The following is a 21,898-nucleotide window of genomic DNA, read 5'->3' on the forward strand; positions in this document are numbered from 1 at the left end:
TCATGTTTTTGTCCTGACATGTTGAATGTAGCTGCATTACGTGACACATGAATTTCCTGCAAAGGATCAATAAAGTATATCTATCTATCTATCTATCTATCTATCATGGGAATGGAAATGTGAAAATCCAGGATGATGAACTTGAAAATGTGAAAAAGCTTAGGTTCTTGGGATCTTATATCACCCCTGAAGGAGGCAGCACAGCAGACATCAAGATGAGAATAGGACAAGCCAGGAGCATTGCAGCAAACCTGACGGCAGTGTGGAAATCAGAAACATCTAAGCCTGAAGTTGAAAGTGAAGCTAGTGAAAGTGCTGATGTGAAAGCTGGACCTTAAGGAAGGCAGATGAAAGGATGATTGAGGTCTTGGAGCTGCGGCTGTGGAGATGAGTACTGAGAGTCAGCTGGGAGGAGAGACAGACAAATGACTGGGTGAGGGTGAAAGTGGATCAAGGAATGCTGGAGGAAGTCAAGAAGAGGAAGCTGAGAAGATATGAGCAGAGGAAAAGACGAGGCGACAGCTTAGTGCTGGCAACAATAGAGGGAGAGGTGTGTGTGAAAGGAGGACGGGGGAGAAGGAAGACAACATCAGAGACTGGAGAGGAGACCTGGAATCTGCAGGAAAGGCTGCCATCGAAAGGAATGCCCACGGCCCGTCATAGGACTAAGGCAAACTGAACTGAACCTACATTTTATACGTGTGCTACAATGTTATGGCCTCAGTTGGCCTGTGCTATAAAACGATCAATCTCTGTAGCACCAGTGCTACAGAGGTACTAATAATATTACTTTTTTGATCCCGTTTGAATTGTGCCACAGGGTGCCAGCATTAATTTTGTCAATTTAAAACATAACTTTGCATGTCAAGAAAGTCACCGTTTGTCGTCAAACTGAAACGTAGGGGTTAGTTTCGTATAAAAACTACATAGCTCGTGGAAGCTCGTGGCATGTCGCCGGTCTTCAGCTTTGCCGGTAGAGAAAGTGACGTCACTTAGGCGACAGTGTATGTAGTCTTTCTGATTTATAACTTCTAGTGCAACAGTTTGGCGACAAACTGCGACTTTCTTATTCAAAGTTATGTTTTAAATTGACAAAATTAACGTTGGCACAAGTAACGATATTCTCCGTTCACCGCCATTCATATTTTTTTCAGCGCTGGTACAGGGAGAAAAGCAGGAAGTGACGTTCACTTTGCCTTCTAGTCTCTATTGACCTTTCACTAAAAAAACAATTATCACCTCCACCTCCAATATGATGGAGGTTCCTCTCTGGAGGAACTTTGCTTTGGACAAAAGAATCTGCTAAATGTTCATTGTGTTTATTTGTATTCAGCTCGTCCAAGTCACTCGACAATCAAGTGATCAATACTAAATGTCTCCTGGCTTTAAGAGGAAAGTTATTGTCCCATCAGGAGGCTGTTTTAGAGGCTTTTCCATACATACAAGGATGATACAAGGATACATTCTTGTAATTGTTTGGATAGATATTGATACGATATTGATATATTCACATAAAATTGCTCTCAGCAGGTTCAATCCAAACTGCTCTGTATCAGCCTTCAAAAACCCATATCTGTAAAACCCTATAGTGATCAAACTTTCAGCCAAACAGTTACACTGTCACAAAAACAAAAACAAACACTAACTTACTGCCACCCCCCGCCCCCCCCCCCCCCACACACACACACACACACACACACACACACACAAAATCCAAGACAAGCCATGACTACTGGAGATTAGCGTGGCACTTAGATTTTTTGTTGACTTAACATACCATAATTAAGCTGCACACACAGCCTCATACACTACTGTACATCAATGACAGATTAGCCTAGAGAATGTGCAGTAAATCAAGCTGTTGCATAGCTACGTACATATAGAGACAGAACTAAGCCTACTGTGTACTGTGTACTCATAAGGTACTGAAAACACTGGTACTGTACATTCACAAACTGAGAGACCGGCCAAGGTCCAGTACGGGATCAGTATGGATTGAACAGCTCTGAGCCAAAGTGTAACTGAGCTTAACGTCTTGGTATGTTTGCTTGGGTCTGTCTCCAGCGTCAGACAGGTGTTTATACTTCATCTGGATGCAGGTCCCAACTATTCCACTCTACAATGAATATATCAGATCTGTGATATCCAACGCAGAGTGATGGAAAGAGCGAGACAGACAGGGCCGTCACAGAGCGAGACAGACAGGGTCATCACATCAGCTGCCTCTGGATCCACGTGGATCATACCTAGCTTAGAGACCTGCTTTTCATCTGCTTTCATTGGGGACAACGGATGGAAACTAGCCTTGTGCTAAATCCGGCGATTTTTACACTTTTATTATGTTCCCGATGTTTTTATCTGTTCCATGGTTATTGTGTTCATCAATTTTGCATTGTCCCGTCTAAATAAATAAATCAAATCCCTAGCTCCTGGAGCTCTGGGCCAGGGGAAAGCACCAGGTCACCCTTGTGTGTGTGTGTGTGTGTGTGTGTGTGTGTGCGTGCGTGTGTTTTATGACCCTGACCCCGCCCCCAGGCTAACCCAGTGTCTATTGTGGGCGTTCCTAGAGCCTGTATGGGCGTTCCCAGACATGCGGACTGTCTATAACATTAAAAAAAAAGTTTATTGAGCTATTGTACTTAGTTGTCAGGTTACAACATACAGTGTATGTAACATCCCCGCTCCCTCCCAGCTGCTGTCGTTGTGTCCTTGGGCAAGACACTTAACCCCAAATTGCTCCCGATGGTGTGTAGGCACCCTGCGTGGCAGCCTGCCGCCATTGGTGTATGAATGGGTGAATGTAGACTATCTACTCATTGTAAAGCGCTTTGGATAAAAGCGCTATATAAATGCAGACCATTTACCATTTACAGTAGAGTATGGAACTTTTGAGCATTCATCAAAGTGACGTATAATGTTTTTTTCCCTAAAAAGTTTTGTTTATAGATTATTTGAATATTTGATATAAGATTTGAGATTAGTAAATGAAAATAATCCATCTGAATCCATGGTGTTGTGAGTAGCTCAGTAAGCCCTTACACACGCACAGCTTTGATGGAGGTATGGCTGTTACCTGAATGGTAGCGTTGACCAGGGACCTTCTAGTATCCAGCAGTGTGGTGGTGCCTCCCCAGGCCTCCTCTAGGGCCTGGAGCTCCTTCTGCAGGCGGCTCTGGCACTGGTACTCTGTCATCCACACACACAGCCCTCTGCCTGCCTCCAGCGTGTGGGAGTAGGTGGCAGAGTGCAGGCCCAGGCTCTCTCCAACACGCTGGATGAAAGATGAGGGGAGAAACCTTTGTCTTTGAGGGTGCTGCTACACCTACGTGTCCTGTAGCACTTTAGCATCAGTACATCATTAGCACATTCATCTTGAGAAAGACAGACGACATGTTTACGAGAGGAAGCAAAGGGGGGTTTATGTGGCCTTCATTTTGAGAAACACTATCCTGGTAAGATCTCAATAAGATACTTAATGATGCTGATAGGCTCTGTAGAGATCTGCATAGGATCTTCAAAGACCTTCGTTAATAGGATCTTTCAATATCCTGTTGGGATCTTTGGATGGGTCGACTCCCATCTGGTCCTTGACATAGAATTGAGCTATTATTCATGACTGTTAATCAGGGACATGCACAGATAGACAGACAGACCCCAGGTGGTGTTTACGTACCTGCACTTCTGCCCTCTGAAGGCTAAGTGACCTTTTTGCAAGACACATCTGTGGCCAATGTAGGTATTTCCGCACAATAGGTGGACATTCAGACCAAAAGCATCTTTCTGCAATTCATTCTCTATGTAAGGACACGCTAGACGTGCTCCTCTTTTAATGAACGCACCTGGTGTTTCAGCGCTGGTGGCGTCTGTTGTTTTTGGAGGAGCGCTGTGGGCGTTTTAAAGCTGAAAAAAGTTGAACATTAGAGGAAAAGCGCCCTGATCGTCTTTTCCACTCGTCCTACGGTTTTTCCTCCCGAGGGATCCTCGACCTCCGCTGCTGCCAGAATTGGCAATAATCTGGCTTTCATGTTGACAGTGAACAACATCAAACAGACAAAACCAGCTGGCTACCGTCCGTGTGGTCGTTGTGTTCTGATCTGTACTGCACGCGACTACAGGGGAAAACAAACTGAGCACACAAAAAACGCTCCGTGCGCTGTGTTTTGTGCACAATGGAAGCGCTCTCAACATGATTTTCATAGCGTTCTGACTGAAAAAAACACTTTTGGTGTGAATGTCCCCTAAGACATTCTGAGTTTGTATGTAATCTCGCCGCGCGAATTTGCTAAATCGTCTTCGGTGTGAACGCCCAGTTACAAGGATCCTATGTCTTTGTCAGATTTCATTAGGACTCTGGATCTGAAGAGGACATTTTGGAAACAAAAACAGACAAACTAACCTGGTAGTTGTCCATACAGCTTTGCAGCTGCTGCAGTGTGCATGGAGCCAGTCCAGCAGGGCACAGTAGAGGGTCGACGTCCCCCAGCAGCTTCCATAGGAGCTTCAAGCCGTGGCTGTAGATCCTCCACTGGTCCAGTTGGTTCTTGGTCAGGGCCCGGCGCTGCTCGGCTAGAGCCACAGAGTTACCCCAGCTGTCCTTCATACGGCCCACTGTTAGCATGAGTTCACATCTACACAGGAGGCAACACAGTCTGAGCTTACGTGGTCTGTTCAGACTCAGACTCAGATAATCACAGCAATACAGTCACTGTAAACACACACATGTTGGTGATCCAACCCAAGCTGATGATATGTTAATATCATCATATAAATATGCAAATGTTACACAAAACGAGAGATGAGATGAAACGTTGAAGAAATGAGGTTGTTGCAGCAGAAAAAGTAAAGCAAAAAAGTAAAGTAGATTATAACAAGCGTGATTCACAATAGCTGTGACCACATTATGCACATTTCCAAAATGCAGGATAGCAGGAGCAGCCCACCCTCCACTGTCTATGCTACCCTCCACTGCCTACACCACCCTCCACTGCCTACGCCACCCTCCACTGCCTATGCTACCCTCCACTGCCTATGCTACCCTCCACTGCCTACGCCACCCTCCACTGCCTACGCCACCCTCCACTGCCTACGCCACCCTCCACTGCCTACGCCACCCTCCACTGCCTACGCCATCCTCCACTGCCTACGCCACCCTCCACTGCCTACGCCACCCTCCACTGCCTACGCCACCCTCCACTGCCTACGCCACCCTCCACTGCCTACGCCACCCTCCACTTCCTATGCCACCCTCCACTGCCTATGCTACCCTCCACTGCCTATGCTACCCTCCACTGCCTACACCACCCTCCACTGCCTACACCACCCTCCACTGCCTATGCTACCCTCCACTGCCTATGCTACCCTCCACTGCCTACGCCACCCTCCACTGCCTACGCCACCCTCCACTGCCTACGCCACCCTCCACTGCCTACGCCACCCTCCACTGCCTATGCCATCCTCCACTGCCTACGCCACCCTCCACTGCCTACGCCACCCTCCACTGCCTACGCCACCCTCCACTGCCTACGCCACCCTCCACTGCCTACGCCACCCTCCACTGCCTACGCCACCCTCCACTGCCTACGCCACCCTCCACTTCCTATGCCACCCTCCACTGCCTATGCTACCCTCCACTGCCTATGCTACCCTCCACTGCCTATGCTACACTCCACTGTCTATGCCACCCTCCACTTCCTATGCCACCCTCCACTGCCTATGCTACCCTCCACTGCCTATGCTACCCTCCACTGCCTATGCTACACTCCACTGTCTATGCCACCCTCCACTGCCTATGCTACCCTCCACTGTCTATGCCACCCTCCACTGCCTATGCCACCCTCCACTGTCTATGCCACCCTCCACTTCCTATGCCACCCTCCACTGCCTATGCCACCCTCCACTGCCTATGCCACCCTCCACTGCCTATGCCACCCTCCACTGCCTATGCCACCCTCCACTGCCTATGCTACCCTCCACTGCCTATGCTACCCTCCACTGCCTATGCTACCCTCCACTGCCTATGCCACCCTCCACTGCCTATGCTACCCTCCACTGCCTATGCCACCCTCCACTGCCTATGCCACCCTCCACTGCCTACGCCACCCTCCACTGCCTATGCCACCCTCCACTGCCTATGCCACCCTCCACTGCCTATGCCTATGCCTTTTGTCCCTGGACCCCCCTCTGAGAACCACTGCAATACAGCAACAAGATTCACAAATAAATAAAGTAAGTAGCGTAAGAATTAGGGCTGCACAATATATCGTTTCAGCATCGTCATCGCAATGTGCAGATGCGCAATAGTCACATCGCAGAGCGTGCAATGTCAAGTAAGGTAAATTAACTCATAACATACAGTAATGCATGCCCTCTCTGTGACGTTCTAAGCTCTTTTCCTACTAACTATAGTACTTTTACTCACTTAGGATCCTACTTCCTACTACGTCAACCGTGCACATTACCCACTAGGCCACCTTCTTAAATGAGCAAGGCTTGATAGACCTATTCAAGACTTTTGGTGAAAATTCCTGTATTTTTTCATATCGCAATATATATCGCAGAATAAAAAAATATTGCAATGTCAGTTTTTTCCAATATCGTGCAGCCCTAGTAAGAATATAATTATCTATCATAGGTCATTTACTGGCAAGTGCACTAAGGTGACCAGATTTCTCAAATGAAAATCGGGGACATTTCCAGTCCGGCAATCAATATATATCATTCAAATATCCAATGTTATTACCTATGAAATAAAAAAGGGGGATGATTCCGGTTTCATCTATTTTGCCCGTGGCTGTTGTACTGTAACCCCCCCCCCCCCCCCCCCACACACACACAGCTACACACACGCACACACACACACACACACACACACACACACACACACACACACACACACACACACACACACACACACACACACACACACACACACACACACACACACACACACACACACACACACACACACACACACACTCCAGCAGCATGAGGCCTGGCCGTCTGAACCTACAGTGCAGAGTGTTTTATGAAAGCTCAGATCTCAAAAAGTCTTCTCGTGGAGCCTGCTCCTCTTAAGTGCTTTTTCATTATCCAAGATGTCCTGAAAGAGCTGCAGCAGAACATGTCAACACTTGTTGGATGTCTGGATCAATGGGCTACATAGACATGTGATGCTTTGATATGCTTTTAACTCATCCATAAGCCTCCCACAACCTTTCTGCTTGAGTGGTTGGCCAGTCTGTAAAGTAGAGACTCATTGGATAGAATCTATATTCTCATTCAGATATCTTGAGGTGAGAGGTTAAGGGTCCCCTTCGAAATTGACCATGCTGGTTTTTCAAAATTCATTATTAGATTATTATTATTAGATTTAAGAATGAGCCCGCTAGAGCTAGAGCTATATTGGCCACAGACGGCAGTAGAAAATCGGGGACATTTTCGGGGGGACAGCTCCAGCCGGGGAAAAGGTCACCAAAAACGGGGACTGTCCCTGACAACACGGGGACGTCTGGTCACCTTAAAGTGCACAGTCAACACAATCCAGCAGATGTGCCTTTAAGACTCTGTCTTGCTGCCACGAGTTCCCTCCAGAAGGTTTGAGAACTTTTCCACAAAGACGCAACGATGATTTATGGACGAAGCAGCCGAGAGCCATCTAGCTGTTCCAGGGCAGGACACGGCTGCAGATAGTGCGCCTGTGTGTGTGTGTGTGTGTGTGTGTGTGTGTGTGTGTGTGTGTAGCTGTGTGTGTGTGTGTGTGTGTATGTAGCTGTGTGTGTGTGTGTGTGTGTGTGTGTGTGTGTAGCTGTGCCAATACAAAAGTTGGAGGGAACACAAGTGGAAAAGCTCAGATATAATGACTTTATTTATCTAGATGACAGAGCCTGAGAGGAAATACAAGAGCACAAACTCAGCCATCGCAGCAGGCTTTCACTCTTGCATGGGGCCTGGCTGGATGCACATGATGTACTGCATCACAGTCACTTTAATATCCTGCTCCACGTTGTGTTTAGTCAGTAAAAGTGCAACAGTGGAATCTGCTTATAGTGATCATCACGCTTGGTCCTGAATCATTCCTATACACATGCTGTTTAAATACTCTGTTTACAGTGATCAATACTCTGCTTACAGTGATCAATACTCTGCTTACAGTGATCAATACTCTGCTTACAGTGATCAATACTCTGCTTACAGTGATCAATACTCTGCTTACAGTGCTCAATACTCTGCTTACAGTACTCAATACTCTGCTTACTCTGCTTACAGTGCTCAATACTCTGCTTACAGTACTCAATACTCTGCTTACAGTGATCAATACTCCGCTTACAGTGATCAATACTCTGCTTACAGTGATCATTTTAGGGGCTTGTCCCACCTGAGAACAATGGATTTCTTTTAAACTACAGTATATTTATATTTTATTATTTTTTACTTACAAACTGGCCAAAATGAGCCAATGAGATACAGCAGTGATACTTGGTGCATGTCTGTCTGTATATGGAGAGATCACAGCATCTCTGTCTTTGGAGAGATGGTAGCGTCTCTGTCTATGTGAGATCGCTGTGTTTGAAACAGCTGGAGGCCTAACTTACTGTATGGATTTTTAAAGTCAATAACATTCCTTTACTTTATGTACAATATGGCAATTAGATGTAATCTGCATGAGAAATAAATAAAAATAAAAAGATTTTTCTTTCACAATTACAAAGCCAACTTGACAATCTCCATACATGGACAACCTCCAATGACATGCTTCTCAATGAGAAGAAATGTCTGGTCATGCATATAACATTCAGCAGAAACCCACCTTCACCTCCACCGCTCTCCATCAACAACACTGTTCTTAAAGCTGTCCCTAAACTCAAAATCCTTGGCCTCATCATTCAGAATGACCTTCGCTGGAACAGCCAGGTGGATGCCATAACATCAAATGCAAATAGGAAATTGTTCTTCTTGAAGCGCCTCAGGCGTTTTTCTGTCTCCACTGATGACCTTCTAACCATATACCTTGGATATGTACGACCTTTACTGGAGTATGCTGCCCCCATCTGGAATGCTGGCATCACACAAGCTCTTTCATCCCAATTGGAGCGGGTACAGAAGAGGGCCTGTCGCATCATCCTCGGCCCCAGCTATGACCACTACTCAACCGCCCTGTTAAAGCTAGGGCTCAATGACCTGGCTTCCCGACGTGAGCAGATCTGTCTGTCATTTGCCCAAAACCTCCAAACCTCCCAATTCGCCAACTGGCTACCCCCAACACGTCTGCAGATCTCTGGCCGTATAACCCGGAACTGTCATAAACTGAACAATCCCCTCACAAAAACACGCCGCCATCAGAACTCTCCCATACCATATCTGACTAGACTCCTGAACCAACATATTATCCCATAACATGTCCTGTTGATTTAGTTTGCTCTTGTCTATGCCTGAAGTCCCATTTTAGTTATGTGCTGTTTTGAATTTTTAACTTGTGTCGATGTCTGCTTTTTAACCTGTAAATTGGTAATTAATTCAGCCTACGGACTGCTATATGCCAATAAAGTACTACTACTACTATCTGTTATAATGATCATCCTCTTATAGTGATCAATTTGAGCCGTCCCAAAGTGATCACTATAGGAGGAGTGCACTGTATTGAAAGGATTATTATAACACATTCACTGCCAGCCGTTTTTTCAATGCTGTAGGTAGCTTCTGCCAAGGTTTTTTTTTGAGGATTTTGGCTCATCTTTCAAGAGCCGAGGATTCGTTTCTGTTAGGATTTTGTGAACACACAATATCTCAAAAGAACTAATAGAATGTGTGCTTTCTCTGTCTAAAAGAGTTAGTTTGTAGAGTTAGTAGTTATGTAAGCATTAGCAGTTGAATACAGCATGGTTTCAGCGTCTGAAAATTTATTCTGAGATAAACGGGTTTTTGTGAAATTCGATAGAACAGTCACTTTAACCATTCATTTTTGGCATCAGTAAGACGTCAGACATCTAAACAATAGTTTTGAACAGTAATTTCCTCCATAACAGCAGGAAACCCCCCTCTGCTTCCAACTCCTCCCTCCGTGGGCGTTCTCCTCCGCCCTCCTTGGCTCTGCAGCGGGTCTGTGACAAACGAGTTGCTGCTGCCTGGCTGCTGCCTGGCAGTCTGGATGGGGCTCGCTGGATGGGTTTCGCTCGTTTCTTGGCGTTTCGGTTGAGAGCTCTGATGAAGCTCTTGCGATTCTGGGCTTATTTATGGTGCGTGTTTCAAAGTGTGCATCCAGTCTATTCTTGGAACCCCCCACAGTTGCCACCGCTGTGCGTCAGCGCGAAAGTGAAAGCGTTTTCGCCATCCATTTTACAGTATGAGAACGGCTTCCTCGCGCTTTTCCCTCCAGTTTTGGCTCGCCTCTTTCTACTCTGGAGAGACATGTCGCCACTCAGTGGGTCGGTAAAATAGATTATACACATTCAATACCTCCAATATTGGTATAGGAGACGTAAAAGGGTTAGATCAACGTCCCACCGTCAAAAAAAAAAAAATCGATTTTTTTTTACGTAAAAACACGTCATTGGCAGTCAACCGTTGGATTTTGTTTGACGTAAAAACACGTCATTGGCAGTGAACGTGTTAAGTACTGTGACATAATATAAAGAAATGGTCATTTAGGGGAGTCTTACCTTTGCTCTCCCGTAGTGTTTTCCAGGGACAGTACTGCATCGTACACGAGGCCCTGCAGGAGCTGGTGCCCAACCACTATGTCAGTCTGAAGCCTCTGTGGGGATGAGCCATGAGAACAGGAGAGAGAAGGTGAGTACCATGTATGTATAAGTAGGAGCATGTGCTATATGTGTGTGTAAATTAATGCATGTATGTATCCATGTGTATGCATATGTACTGCATATGTTTACATATAATGTAAAGGTATAAGGGTAAGGGCTAGTACAAGCTAGTTAGCTTCAGCCCTAAACCCTTTCGGTCAGCCTTATGTATCCTCTTTTGTTTTCTGTTTTTTTATTCTGTGAATATTCTTTTCTTTCTGATCGAAATAAACTAAACTAAACTATTAGAAGGTGAGTACCTCAGAAAAACAAATCTGTCCATGTGTTCTGTAGGTGCAACCTGTGCTGTAAGCATTGACTTTCTATCATGTATTGTTCTGAGTTATGTTCACTAGAATGTGTCAGGCAGAGGCCACCATGATGACATTATGTTCTACACGGTGGTACAGTAGGATAAACAACAAAAAAGGCACAATGCAAAAAATAAAAAAATCACACCCAGGTGCTGAAGTGGTGCAGGTGTGCACATCCCAGGGTTGCAGGTCCACGCTTCTCCTGCACCCCCTCTCTGACACTGTGTGCGTTTTGAGCCGCTCTCTCCATAGCGTGCCAAAGTCTCGCCAAAGAGGAAATTAATTACCCATTGATTTCTTACATGTGCGTGCATGCGCATGAATCTATGTGTGTGCATGTGTGCGTGTTTTACCGGCTCCACAAACACACATAGTCACTTATAGAAGTGGCTGCACCGCTTGTGAACTTGACTGATGTCAAATGGGTCTATAAAGCTAAATGAACCCGAGTTGATATGGGAGCCAATAACCACATTAGGATCACTGCCATGCAAAATCCTACATCCTCCTCAAAAGGGCACCAAGCTATATAAACACATATCCTATATAAACACATATCCATGCCACGAGTTACAAAGGAAAAGTCTGCTGGGCGATAATGGTGAGCCAACACTGGATATGAAGGCTGTGAGCCATGAGCAACAACACTGTGCTACAGGCAGATGGTTTCAGAATGTTTTAGCAAGGGGGAAAATGTGTATGATTTACCTATTCTGAATGATCTGAAATGAACTGGATGTGCAGGCTATAATTATATCAAAATCCAGGACGATGTTCTAATTGTATTTTATAGCTTAGCCACTAACAGTCATGGTTTACTACAGTCTTCCCTGTCGTTTATGAAAACTGATTTACCAACAAATAATTTAGTGCTAGCTTTCCCCCCAGAGGTCTGAGAAGCCTAACCTGACATTGCCAGATGGTTTATTTTCACATAACCAGCTGGGAAGGAGTTGCTCGGGAAACCGTTTCAAAGGGCAGGTGTCGGTGCAATTTCTGCTCGGGCAGGCATTTGATTGGCTGTACGTCAGGGACGTGGTGGGATTAACGTGGGCAAAATGGCCGACAGCTTTACATTAGCTAACAAGCTAACGCTAAGCTACTGATGTTATCAGACATGATCGACATTAAAAATATGAATCAGGGTTAGGGTTAGGGGTTAAGGGTTAGACCCCATTGTGGACCCTGAGCCGAGCACTTCCGGGCGAGCAGAACCTCTCTATGCTGAGTAGATCCTGGACCTACACAGGCACTTTCAAAAAATACCTGGCAGGTGATTGGATGCACCATCTGTCTATCACGGGCTAGCTCTCGCTGGTGTCACACCTAAAGCCCGCCTGTAGCTGCCTCAGAGGACGCTGATTGGTGCAAAAACCACTGGTGCTTCATATTCAAACCAATAGATTGGAGCGATGGCAAGATGGATTTGTCATGTGATTGTGATCTCATGATCTCGCGTGAATCCAGCTTCCTCACACGGTTATGAGAAGCCAACCTCTTCATCACTTTGCTTTACTCTTCATAAACAACCTGGTGCATTAACCTCACAAGGGAAGAGGCGATACACTATCCATGCAATATTTGAAGTGACCAATCACAGCATAGAAGGCTGCAGCCTGGGGGCGGCTGTAGCTCAGGAGGTAGAGCGGGTCGTCCACTAATCGCATTGGATAAAAGAGGTCGGTGGTTCAATTCCCGCCTCCTCCAGTCTGCATGTCGAAGTGTCCTTGGGCAAGATACTGAACCCCAAATTGCTCCCGATGGTGTGCCAGCACCCTGCTTGGTAACGTGCCGCCATCGGTGTGTGAATGGGCGAATGTACCTACTGATTGTAAAGCGCTTTGGATAAAAGCGCTATATAAATGCAGGCCATTTACCATTTTACCATTTGTAAGATAGACCAATCATATATTTTCCTGAATGTTTACTACTTTACAGCCTCACATGCTAGATGCTATACTTTAAATTATCAGCTGAAATCCCAATGTGGAAGTGCAAACTGATCACTAACTGAAGTAGACGAGGCAGGTTGACAGAAGGAGGGAAAGACTAAATAAAATACAATAAAAAAACCTCATCACAGAATATCTCCTGGCATGAACATGACAGTTTGACCACGTAACAGTGTAAGAGGATCTGAGGGTAGCATTTTCCACTGAGTCCGCAGTGTGGTTTTGCAAGGGAAAGTTAAAGTAGACGCATATGTGTCTCTGCTGCACACATCAGAGTTCATCAATGCCTCTGAAAATGGAGAAACCCTGAGCAGTGTCAGGTATCTTGTACCTGATGGATAGTCAACATCTCTTGCAGGCTGGAGTCACTTTCAGCTTTTTTCTCTGGATCCAACTTCTCCTGAAGAGACATCAGACTGTCACACTTCTGCTGGAAGCTCTGAGAGCGCTGAAGTTCAGCCTGCATCTCTCTGGGAAATGACACGACACGCACACACATGAAGAGCACAAAGTAAGACCAACACTGCAGTCTTCTTCTTAGACAATATAACTGGAGGTTTCCAAATTAATGCATTCAAAACATTTGAGACAAACTATTACCACGATCTCTACAGTATTGGAATTAAAAATAACTGCCTAAATAAGTGCCACTGGTACAGGGTTGTGGCACGAGGCGAAGCCGAGTGCCATAAACCCTGTACCAGTGGTAAATGTGGCCACAACCCCCTTCCTCGAGTGGTAAATTTCTTTTCTACAATAGCTACCACATAATATAAAAAATACACAATTGTAACATTCAATTCATTTATTTACAATCATTACTGGTTTCAGAATACATTTATCCTTCCGCCACAGAATATAGTTCCATTGACAGTCCCAGGTTCACTCCGTGACAACTCAAGCTCAGCCAGTTCTCTCTCCCCAATTTCACCATGTCGTTCTTTGTTCACTTCACCTTCATCTTCATCTAACCACTGCTCAAAACTCAATCCACCCAGTAAATCAAACTTTACTACGAAATCGGACATTTCCTTGTTAGAGATTTGTAGACTGACAGGCTAACAGTGGGCGGAGTCAGCACAGGTGTTCTTCATTCATCAGGGAGCGGAGTGATACTGCGGTTGGAGCCGAACTGTAGATTGTTGGCCTATTTACCACTGTTGCTAGCCAATCAGAATCCAGTATTCACTCATGCTGTTGTAGAACAGAAGTTTGCACATTACAGCTCTTCAACTTTATGGATAGGAGTGACTTGCAAGTTACAAAGTCAAGCTGTTTACAACTGTAGCCTACATCACAAATTTGCAAACTGTATGACAAGTTTCTTTTCAAATTTAGGGATTTGTGCATATTCAGTTTCAAGAATAGAAATAAATATATATTATTTTGTCAGTTTGTTATCCCTATACTTCCGTTTTGCACTAGTCAGATTGTACGTACAGTAGGTCCAAGTTGAAGCTGAACCCCCTCACCTGTTGATGTCAGATGTGCGCGTCAGGCCTTCAGTCCACTGTCTGCTGAGAGCCTGCAGTCTCTGTGCGTCCTGGTTGCTATGCAGTCTCTGTGCGTCCTGGTTGCTATGCGGTCCCTCTGTGTCCTGGTTGCCATGGCTCACACAGCGGCTCATGGCTCGGACGTCAGCCAGTGACGGCAACACATCACTGAGCTCCAACACGATCTGCTACACATGATCCCACATAACAACAGCCACCAACGTTAGGACAGATACAGTAAAGATGGATTTTTGCTTCACCCGAAAAACAATGCTAATAATAATAATAATAATTAATTCAACAGGCACCAGATATAAATAACAATTAACAGGATAACAACAAGGTAGCAATTAACAGATCAATCAGGGATATATGGAAACAGAGGGGAGGGAGGGACAGGTGATACAGAAGAGAGGGAGGAGGGGGAAAAGGGGGGGTGGCAGGTTGGAGGAGGTGCTTCAGGGTAGGGGAGGTTGTAAGCTTGAGGGGAACAGGTAGGTTTTGAGTCAGGATTTAAAAGTGGGGAGTGAAGGAGAGTCTCTGACAGGCTGGAGGAGGGAGTTACAAAGTCGGGGTGCAGCTCTTGAGAATGCTCAATCTCCAAAGCTCTTAAGTTTGGAGGGTGGAACGGTTATTTTTGCACCTGATCTCACACATATGCAAAAACTTGAAACAGTTTTGCAGTCGTTCATTTAGTTTGACAGTTATTGAGAGTTGAATTCATTAATTTGAGTTAAAGTTAAAGTTGACGCTAGTCATTTATGCACAAATGATGTGTGAGATCATGTGCAAAATAAATCAGCATTGTTTTTCGGTGAAGTTCTCCTTTAAATGTGAACACCATTGTACATTATGGTCTTAACGTCTAGTAAATTGACAGGAACATTTCTCCACTGAAGATTCTGGCCCACCTTCACACAGTCCATGTCCTTCACACTGGCCCTCAGCTGGTGCAGGATGCCATGTGTCTGCTTTTCAACTGCCTCCAGACGACCGGAGAACAGTGTCTGCTGCTCCAAATCCTCCTGCGCACACAAAGAAAATCAACTGACTTCTCCTCAGCCCTGGAGTCTCATGTAAGATGTGCCTAGAATCCCTACTAAAACTATGACTAACTTGACCATTGACTGTCTAGACTCTACGTGATCAATTCTGTGTTTCACAGTCTTGCAAAGGTATTCCGTGCAAAAGCAGTGATGTAAATCAAAGATATAATGACACAACAGTTATAAAGTAAACAACACAACCTAGTTTGATTCTGTATATTTGACCCAAGTTCCTCACCTGCAGACGGGCCTTTTTCACTGACAACGCCTGAGTCAGTAGCAGGACGTCCCGTGACAGCAGTGCGGCGTCTGATTGGATCAAGTTGGCGGCCAGTGGCTGCAGCCGTCCAATGAGAGGCTTGGAGGAGGCCAGCACATCTTCCACACTGCTCTTCAAGTCCTCAGCGACATCCTGCAATTTCTAATATCACGATATGACAAATAAAAAGAAAGAAACCCATAATTAAAGGTAAATAATAATTGGAAAGGTGATCAAAGGAGAAATGGATGTATGTTATTTTAAACACTGTTCTATATCCCATGTAGCCTCACTGTTCACTGTTTGTTTTTTCCTGGACTCTGAGCTCATGAGAGGTTGAAGGGGACATGGAGCTGTGGGCTTGTTTGTATGAATATAACGTCTGCCTACAGAGACATAACGAAGCCTCTGAGTGGTGAAGCTCAGGGGTGGAGGTAAAGGAACACATTGCAAACCACAGTGGATATTTTTGGCCTCGTATACCTGCATGAGAGCGCACTGTTCGTTCCCTGGAAACAATCTCCCTCCTTTCTATCCAAGTAGAGACCATGTTATTCACAAAGAGGTTTCATTGAGCTGTGGATGTAATGCACAGACTCTCTCTGGATCAGCCCCACAATACACAGTGTGGGTGAGTCAGGCAGGCAGGCAGGCAGGCAGGCAGGCAGGCAGGCAGGCAGGCAGGCAGGCAGGCAGGCAGACAGACAGGCAGGCAGGCAGGCAGGCAGGCAGGCAGGCAGGCAGGCAGGCAGGCAGACAGGCAGGCAGGCAGACAGGCAGGCAGACAGGCAGGCAGGCAGGCAGGCAGGCAGACAGGCAGGCAGGCAGGCAGGGCATTTGATGATTCTAAAGCTTGAAATGTTTGTGTGTTTGTGATGATTAGACTAATTAATATTACTGTATATGAAGCAGAGATGCTCACAAGTCATTTTCTGCAAGGCCAAGTCAAGTCTCAAGTTTTTGGTCACAAGTCCAAGTCAAGTTTCAAGTCTCTTATGGATGAGTGTTCTATCATCTGCTGCATGTCATCTGGTCTGCTTAGAACACGGCATAGCTAAAACTAAGGGATTCAAAGCATGTACTGTATTATCCTCACTGCTTATCTATTAGAATACAGTATCAACAATGATTAGAGATGACATTAGTAGACATTTCCTTAATGTTAATGTACCTAAAAAATAAAATAAAGATTGTTCACAAGTCCCAAACCTTCAAGTCCAAGTCAAGTCTCAAGTCACTGTGTGTGTGACTTATGTGCGACTCAAGTCCAACTCTCAAGTCCAAGTCCCCATCTCTGATATGAAGACAACTGTATGAGAATAGGCAAGGCAGAATGCTGCTTCTGTCTGCTCTGGGCACCCTGACCTTCAAAGTGCCACTTAGTGGAACTACTTTGATTTAAATGGCAATGAAATTCTGCGATGTCTGTGACAGCTAAACTAATGAGTGCTAATGATGTTCTTCCGTCATACTGACGCTTGGGTTGAGGGTGCCCCCGCTGTTGAGCACTTTAGATCAACTGTGTTGTGTTGAAAGTGCCATATAAATAAAGTAGATAGATAGATTGATTGTCACTGTCCTATCTTACATGTTGATGTGGAAAAATTGAAGTTCCATTGGCATTTCATAATCAATAAGCTATAATTGCATACGCATAATTAATGCTATGAGTTATTAGTCATAAGACATCTCACACATGCAGAAATGGAGACGCGCATACATAGGAGGAGATTTCTTCAACCTCTGCTCCACAGCACATGGATCATGTCGTATAGAAATAACAGTAGGAATGATGCGACAGTTGAATGCGATGAGTTGGAAATGCTTATTATGTTGGTGAATTTGTCACCAAACGGCATGATACAATTTTCTGCAGTTTGGTTGCTCCTGTTCAGCTTCCGCACGTTACACCCACCCACTTAGTGATGAAACAAGTCAGTTCAAATTTTACAGCAAAACAAACCTTGCAATGTCAATCACAAACCAAACATCTGGTAGTTGTGATCACAAAATGACTTGACATGTGATGACATCAGAATTCAGTGATTCCGAGAAATCGGTGTCCATCGCCGTTCCCTGAACTCACCTCCACTGAGGAAAGCATGGCCCGTGCATCCTGCGGTGATGAGAAGGGGGTGCTCGACAGCGCCTCCCACTGGTGCCGTAGCTGTTGCAGGCGAAGGGAGCAGTGATCAGAGAGCTGAATGTACTGCTGCCAGAGGGAAAGCACCTCCCCAGTCTTCAACAGCTCCTCATTCACCTCCTCCGCAGCCTGCTTCCACCTGACGCACCCACAATACAGTAGATTGGCAATCAACAGAGAGCCAAAGTCGACGTCTATTCCTGCTTCAGCATGCGCACCAAGAGCTTTCATCCGCCATTTATTTTCCTATAGACATTTAGTAAAATGCTTATACAAATAGTTTTACTTGGTCAAACCAAACGATTTAGCTATATTTAGAAACAGGAGAGATAACATTTCAGTAGAACATTTCAGTCAGAGCAAAACGTAAAAAACAACAACAGCGGATTTAAAAAATAACTTTTATTTTATTTTAAGTTTTGGTCGAATTGAAATGTTCTATGGTCTCTCCTGATTCTAAATATAGCTGAATCGCCTGGTTTAACAAAGTAAATATTTTTTTGTACGCATTCTAGGAAATGTCTATGGAAAATAGAATGCTGGATGAAATCTGTTGCTGTGTATGCCTACACCGGAAGTGGGCGTGCCTTTACCTTTCTATTAAACTTTTTTTTTGCAAGCTATTGATTGCTAAAAAAAGGGTCAGTCAAAACAAAATGCTTGAACTAATTTAGGACAGTGGACTTTCAATCGTCATTACGTCTAAAATATATAGCCTCATATCAGACTGAATTGTCAACTCAGCGAAAACTCGAGTGGAGTGGAGTGGGAGTGGAGTGGAGCGCAGTGGGAGCGGAGCGGAGTGGGAGTGGAGTGGAGTGGAGTGGAGTGGAGTGGGAGTGGAGCGCAGTGGGAGCAGAGTGGAACGGAGTGGGAGTGGACTGGGCAGATTCGAAGGTCTGGACCCAGGCAATAAAACACAGCATTTTTCCACCAAGATACTAAGAAATACGTTACACCCCACACTAGAATGTCTCTTTCAGTTTGATAACATTGCACACAGTGAAGAAAATGCCTAAATACCATCATGAACATCCTCATTAGTGACTGCACAATCTAAACAACTATAGGATGACTTTAGCCTTCCACTTCCTTCCACTTCCACCAATCAGGTAAGCTGCACCGATCCGGTTGCAGCTCATCATGGATTGCTTATTTCAATGACTCAAATTTAGAATCGCTACATAACAGTGACTACGTTTATGTTTATGTCTGCACACTAGTGTGATTAAGCCGTGTACATGACTTTATAGTGACACCTCCCTTTATAATCTGGTTTACATGTGATGTGGTTTATTGTCATTGTGAGTATTCAAACAGAAATGACCAGTCCTGGTCGCTGCACTAGCGCCTCTTCTGGTCGGTCGGTGCGCCTGTTTGGGGCAGAAGGGAACTGGTGGGAATAGCGTGATCCTCGCACGCGCTATGTCCTGCCGGTGAAGCTCCCCGTTGTCGGGTGAAAAGAAGCGGCTGGCAACTGCGTTGTGTCAATGTGTCGGAGGAAGCATGGTGCTAGTCTAGGGCTCTCCCCAGATCGGCAGAGGGTGGAGCAGTGACCGAGGTAGCAGGGGGCAATTACATTAGAGCCACACACTGTATGTTAGTGCAAAATTACATATTCAAACTGCTTATTATATTATTATTATTATTATTACCACAGCTTTGTGTAACAACAATTCATTTTCCATGGGTTTAGTGTGTAGTGCAGTGTACTGCTGCTGATTCTGTTCTGCTTCTGACCGTTTTCGTTCTCCTTCCACTCGATCGGTCAGCAGCTGGGCCGCTCCGTGATGAACCGTCTTCACCACACTCTGATATGATTGGTCCACTGTGGCCCAAAGCTCCTCCCCGCTTCCAGCCTTCTCCTGGAGTTGCTGTGGACAGAAGAGCACCTTGCCTTCACACGTTCACTTCACCAGCAGTACGTTCACTTTTCCAGCATTTGTCAGATGGTTCTAACTCGTCCTTGGAAACTTTGGAGACTTTCAACAAATACTTGGCAGATGATTGGATGAACGATCTGTCTATCACTGTCTATCAAAGGCTAACTTCAACCACTATTAAGTAGGACCGCCTCTTCCTTCCTCGAATGCTGATTGGTCCGCACTACTGGTGGAGCGGAGTCAAAAACACATAATCTGACAACATGGCAAAATGGATTTCTTGCGTAATCTTGATCTCGCGAATCCAGCTTCCTTGCCAGGTTAATAGTGACTGACCAGAACTGACTTTTCATGAAAGACGAAGAAGACCCACTCATTTAATAGAGTCTCTATCACAGCTAGATCACAGAGCTGTTGGCCTAAAATGAGCCACATCACAAATCTTATCTTAAAGTGTAACTAACCCCCAAAACACTTTTTTCAGCTTTTAACCAATATATATGACTTTGGGGGTAACCCCCAAGTTGGACGAGGGAATGACGTAGAGAAATCTCGCATTGTGTTACCCCAGAACGGGGGGTTTGTCGTATTGTGCGGTGTGCTGCTGTAACGAGCCGCACATCACTTTGCTCTTATCGATAAGACGCCCACATACACACACATGGAAAAAATAATTAAATTTCTAGTTCGCCACTGAATTACCAAATTTATATAACTTTCAACCATTTTAAGCAATGCTGTTTCCATACAGACCACCAGCGTTGGCTAGTTGTTGATATTTATAAAGATATTGCCCCTCTCAAATAAATTATTTTTGAGGCGGTAGGCAAACTGTAATGGCGTCGATTTCCGAAAAAAAATCTTGACTTGAACACAGCCAAAGAGTCTAGTATAGACAAGAGTATATGTCATTTCTTGGTTTTTTCCATAGGTATTTTCAAATCACTGTTCTGATACATATCTGGGGGGTTAGTCCCCCTTTAAACTTGCTTTCGTTGCTTTTTTCATTGCTTTTCTTATTATTAGATCTTAACTCATTGAGTGCCAGCCACTTTTGGAGAACGGACGCTCCCAGTGCCAGAGTTTTCAGAGCGTTTTCAGTGATTTCTCGAGGCCCACAGAATATTGTGTGATATTACTATGTAAACACCGAACACGCACAAAGAACGAGCTGGCTCTATTGTATCATCAGCAAAAAAAAGTGTATTGATACCATTTTCCGTTCTTTAGTTATGAGCCGGAGAAGATAGGTCATTTTGAGCAAATACAGGCGTTTCAAATTATTAGCTGAGATATTCCGCCTTTTGTGAAATGAAGCATTTCAAGCACATTCACGGACTCTGAAGATAATATTTTCTGATGTAGTGACGTGGTGTAGTTGTGTGATGCCCTGCGTGCCCCACCCCCCTCTCCCCCCCTCCCCCCTCCCCCCCTCAACTGCAAACTCCTCCCTCCCCACACTAACAGCCACTCTATTTTCGGAGCGCTCCGTGCCTCCGTTTTTGTTCCCAGCGCACACGGAAATGCCAAACGAGACTGCAGGGAAAGGTTTCGCCCTTCGGCGTCGGGTGCTGCCTTTCTGGCGGCTAATCGTGTGGATAAACTATGCAGACAGACAGACAGAGGCAGAGGGGCTCAGTTGTGTGCGCGGATTGACTTCTGTTCGCAGCCAACGTCAGCTCCCGACAGAGCAATCTATATGGCTCTGGCTGCAGCATGCATCGGTTTCTCTTTGATCACAGCTTTTTCCAGCTGTTTTCGGGACCTTTCTGTAATCTGGAGAGCACTGTCGCCACCTAATGAGTCCGTAAAATAGGTTATAGACCTCCAATAGCTACAATATTTGTACAGGAGATGCAGAAGGCTTTGATCGACGTCCCACCGTCAAAAAACGCATTGGACGTCGAAAGACGTCCTTGGCACTCAATGAGTTAAAGGGATACACCACTTTTTCAGGAGTTTAGCTCATTTGCCACATCCCCCCCACATAACCAAGATACACCATGCCTTTA

At 45.2% G+C, this 21,898-nt stretch overlaps 1 protein-coding gene across 1 annotated transcript in view; it reads right to left on the bottom strand.

Moving 5' to 3' along the window:
• Positions 1-21,898, bottom strand: part of syne2a (spectrin repeat containing, nuclear envelope 2a) — a gene marked incomplete at its 5' end in the record, with an annotated part of 223,959 nt that overhangs the window by 49,246 nt on the left and 152,815 nt on the right. Inside the window, 9 exons of the mRNA XM_083642872.1 lie at positions 3,074-3,271; positions 4,397-4,628; positions 10,656-10,750; positions 13,394-13,532; positions 14,535-14,743; positions 15,467-15,580; positions 15,840-16,022; positions 17,947-18,142; positions 19,744-19,877. Coding sequence (XP_083498998.1) covers positions 3,074-3,271; positions 4,397-4,628; positions 10,656-10,750; positions 13,394-13,532; positions 14,535-14,743; positions 15,467-15,580; positions 15,840-16,022; positions 17,947-18,142; positions 19,744-19,877 — 1,500 coding nt within the window. The remainder of the gene's footprint in view (positions 1-3,073; positions 3,272-4,396; positions 4,629-10,655; positions 10,751-13,393; positions 13,533-14,534; positions 14,744-15,466; positions 15,581-15,839; positions 16,023-17,946; positions 18,143-19,743; positions 19,878-21,898) is intronic.

Source organism: Poromitra crassiceps, assembly GCF_964638095.1.
Source record: "Poromitra crassiceps genome assembly, chromosome: 9".
NCBI lineage: Eukaryota > Metazoa > Chordata > Actinopteri > Beryciformes > Melamphaidae > Poromitra > Poromitra crassiceps.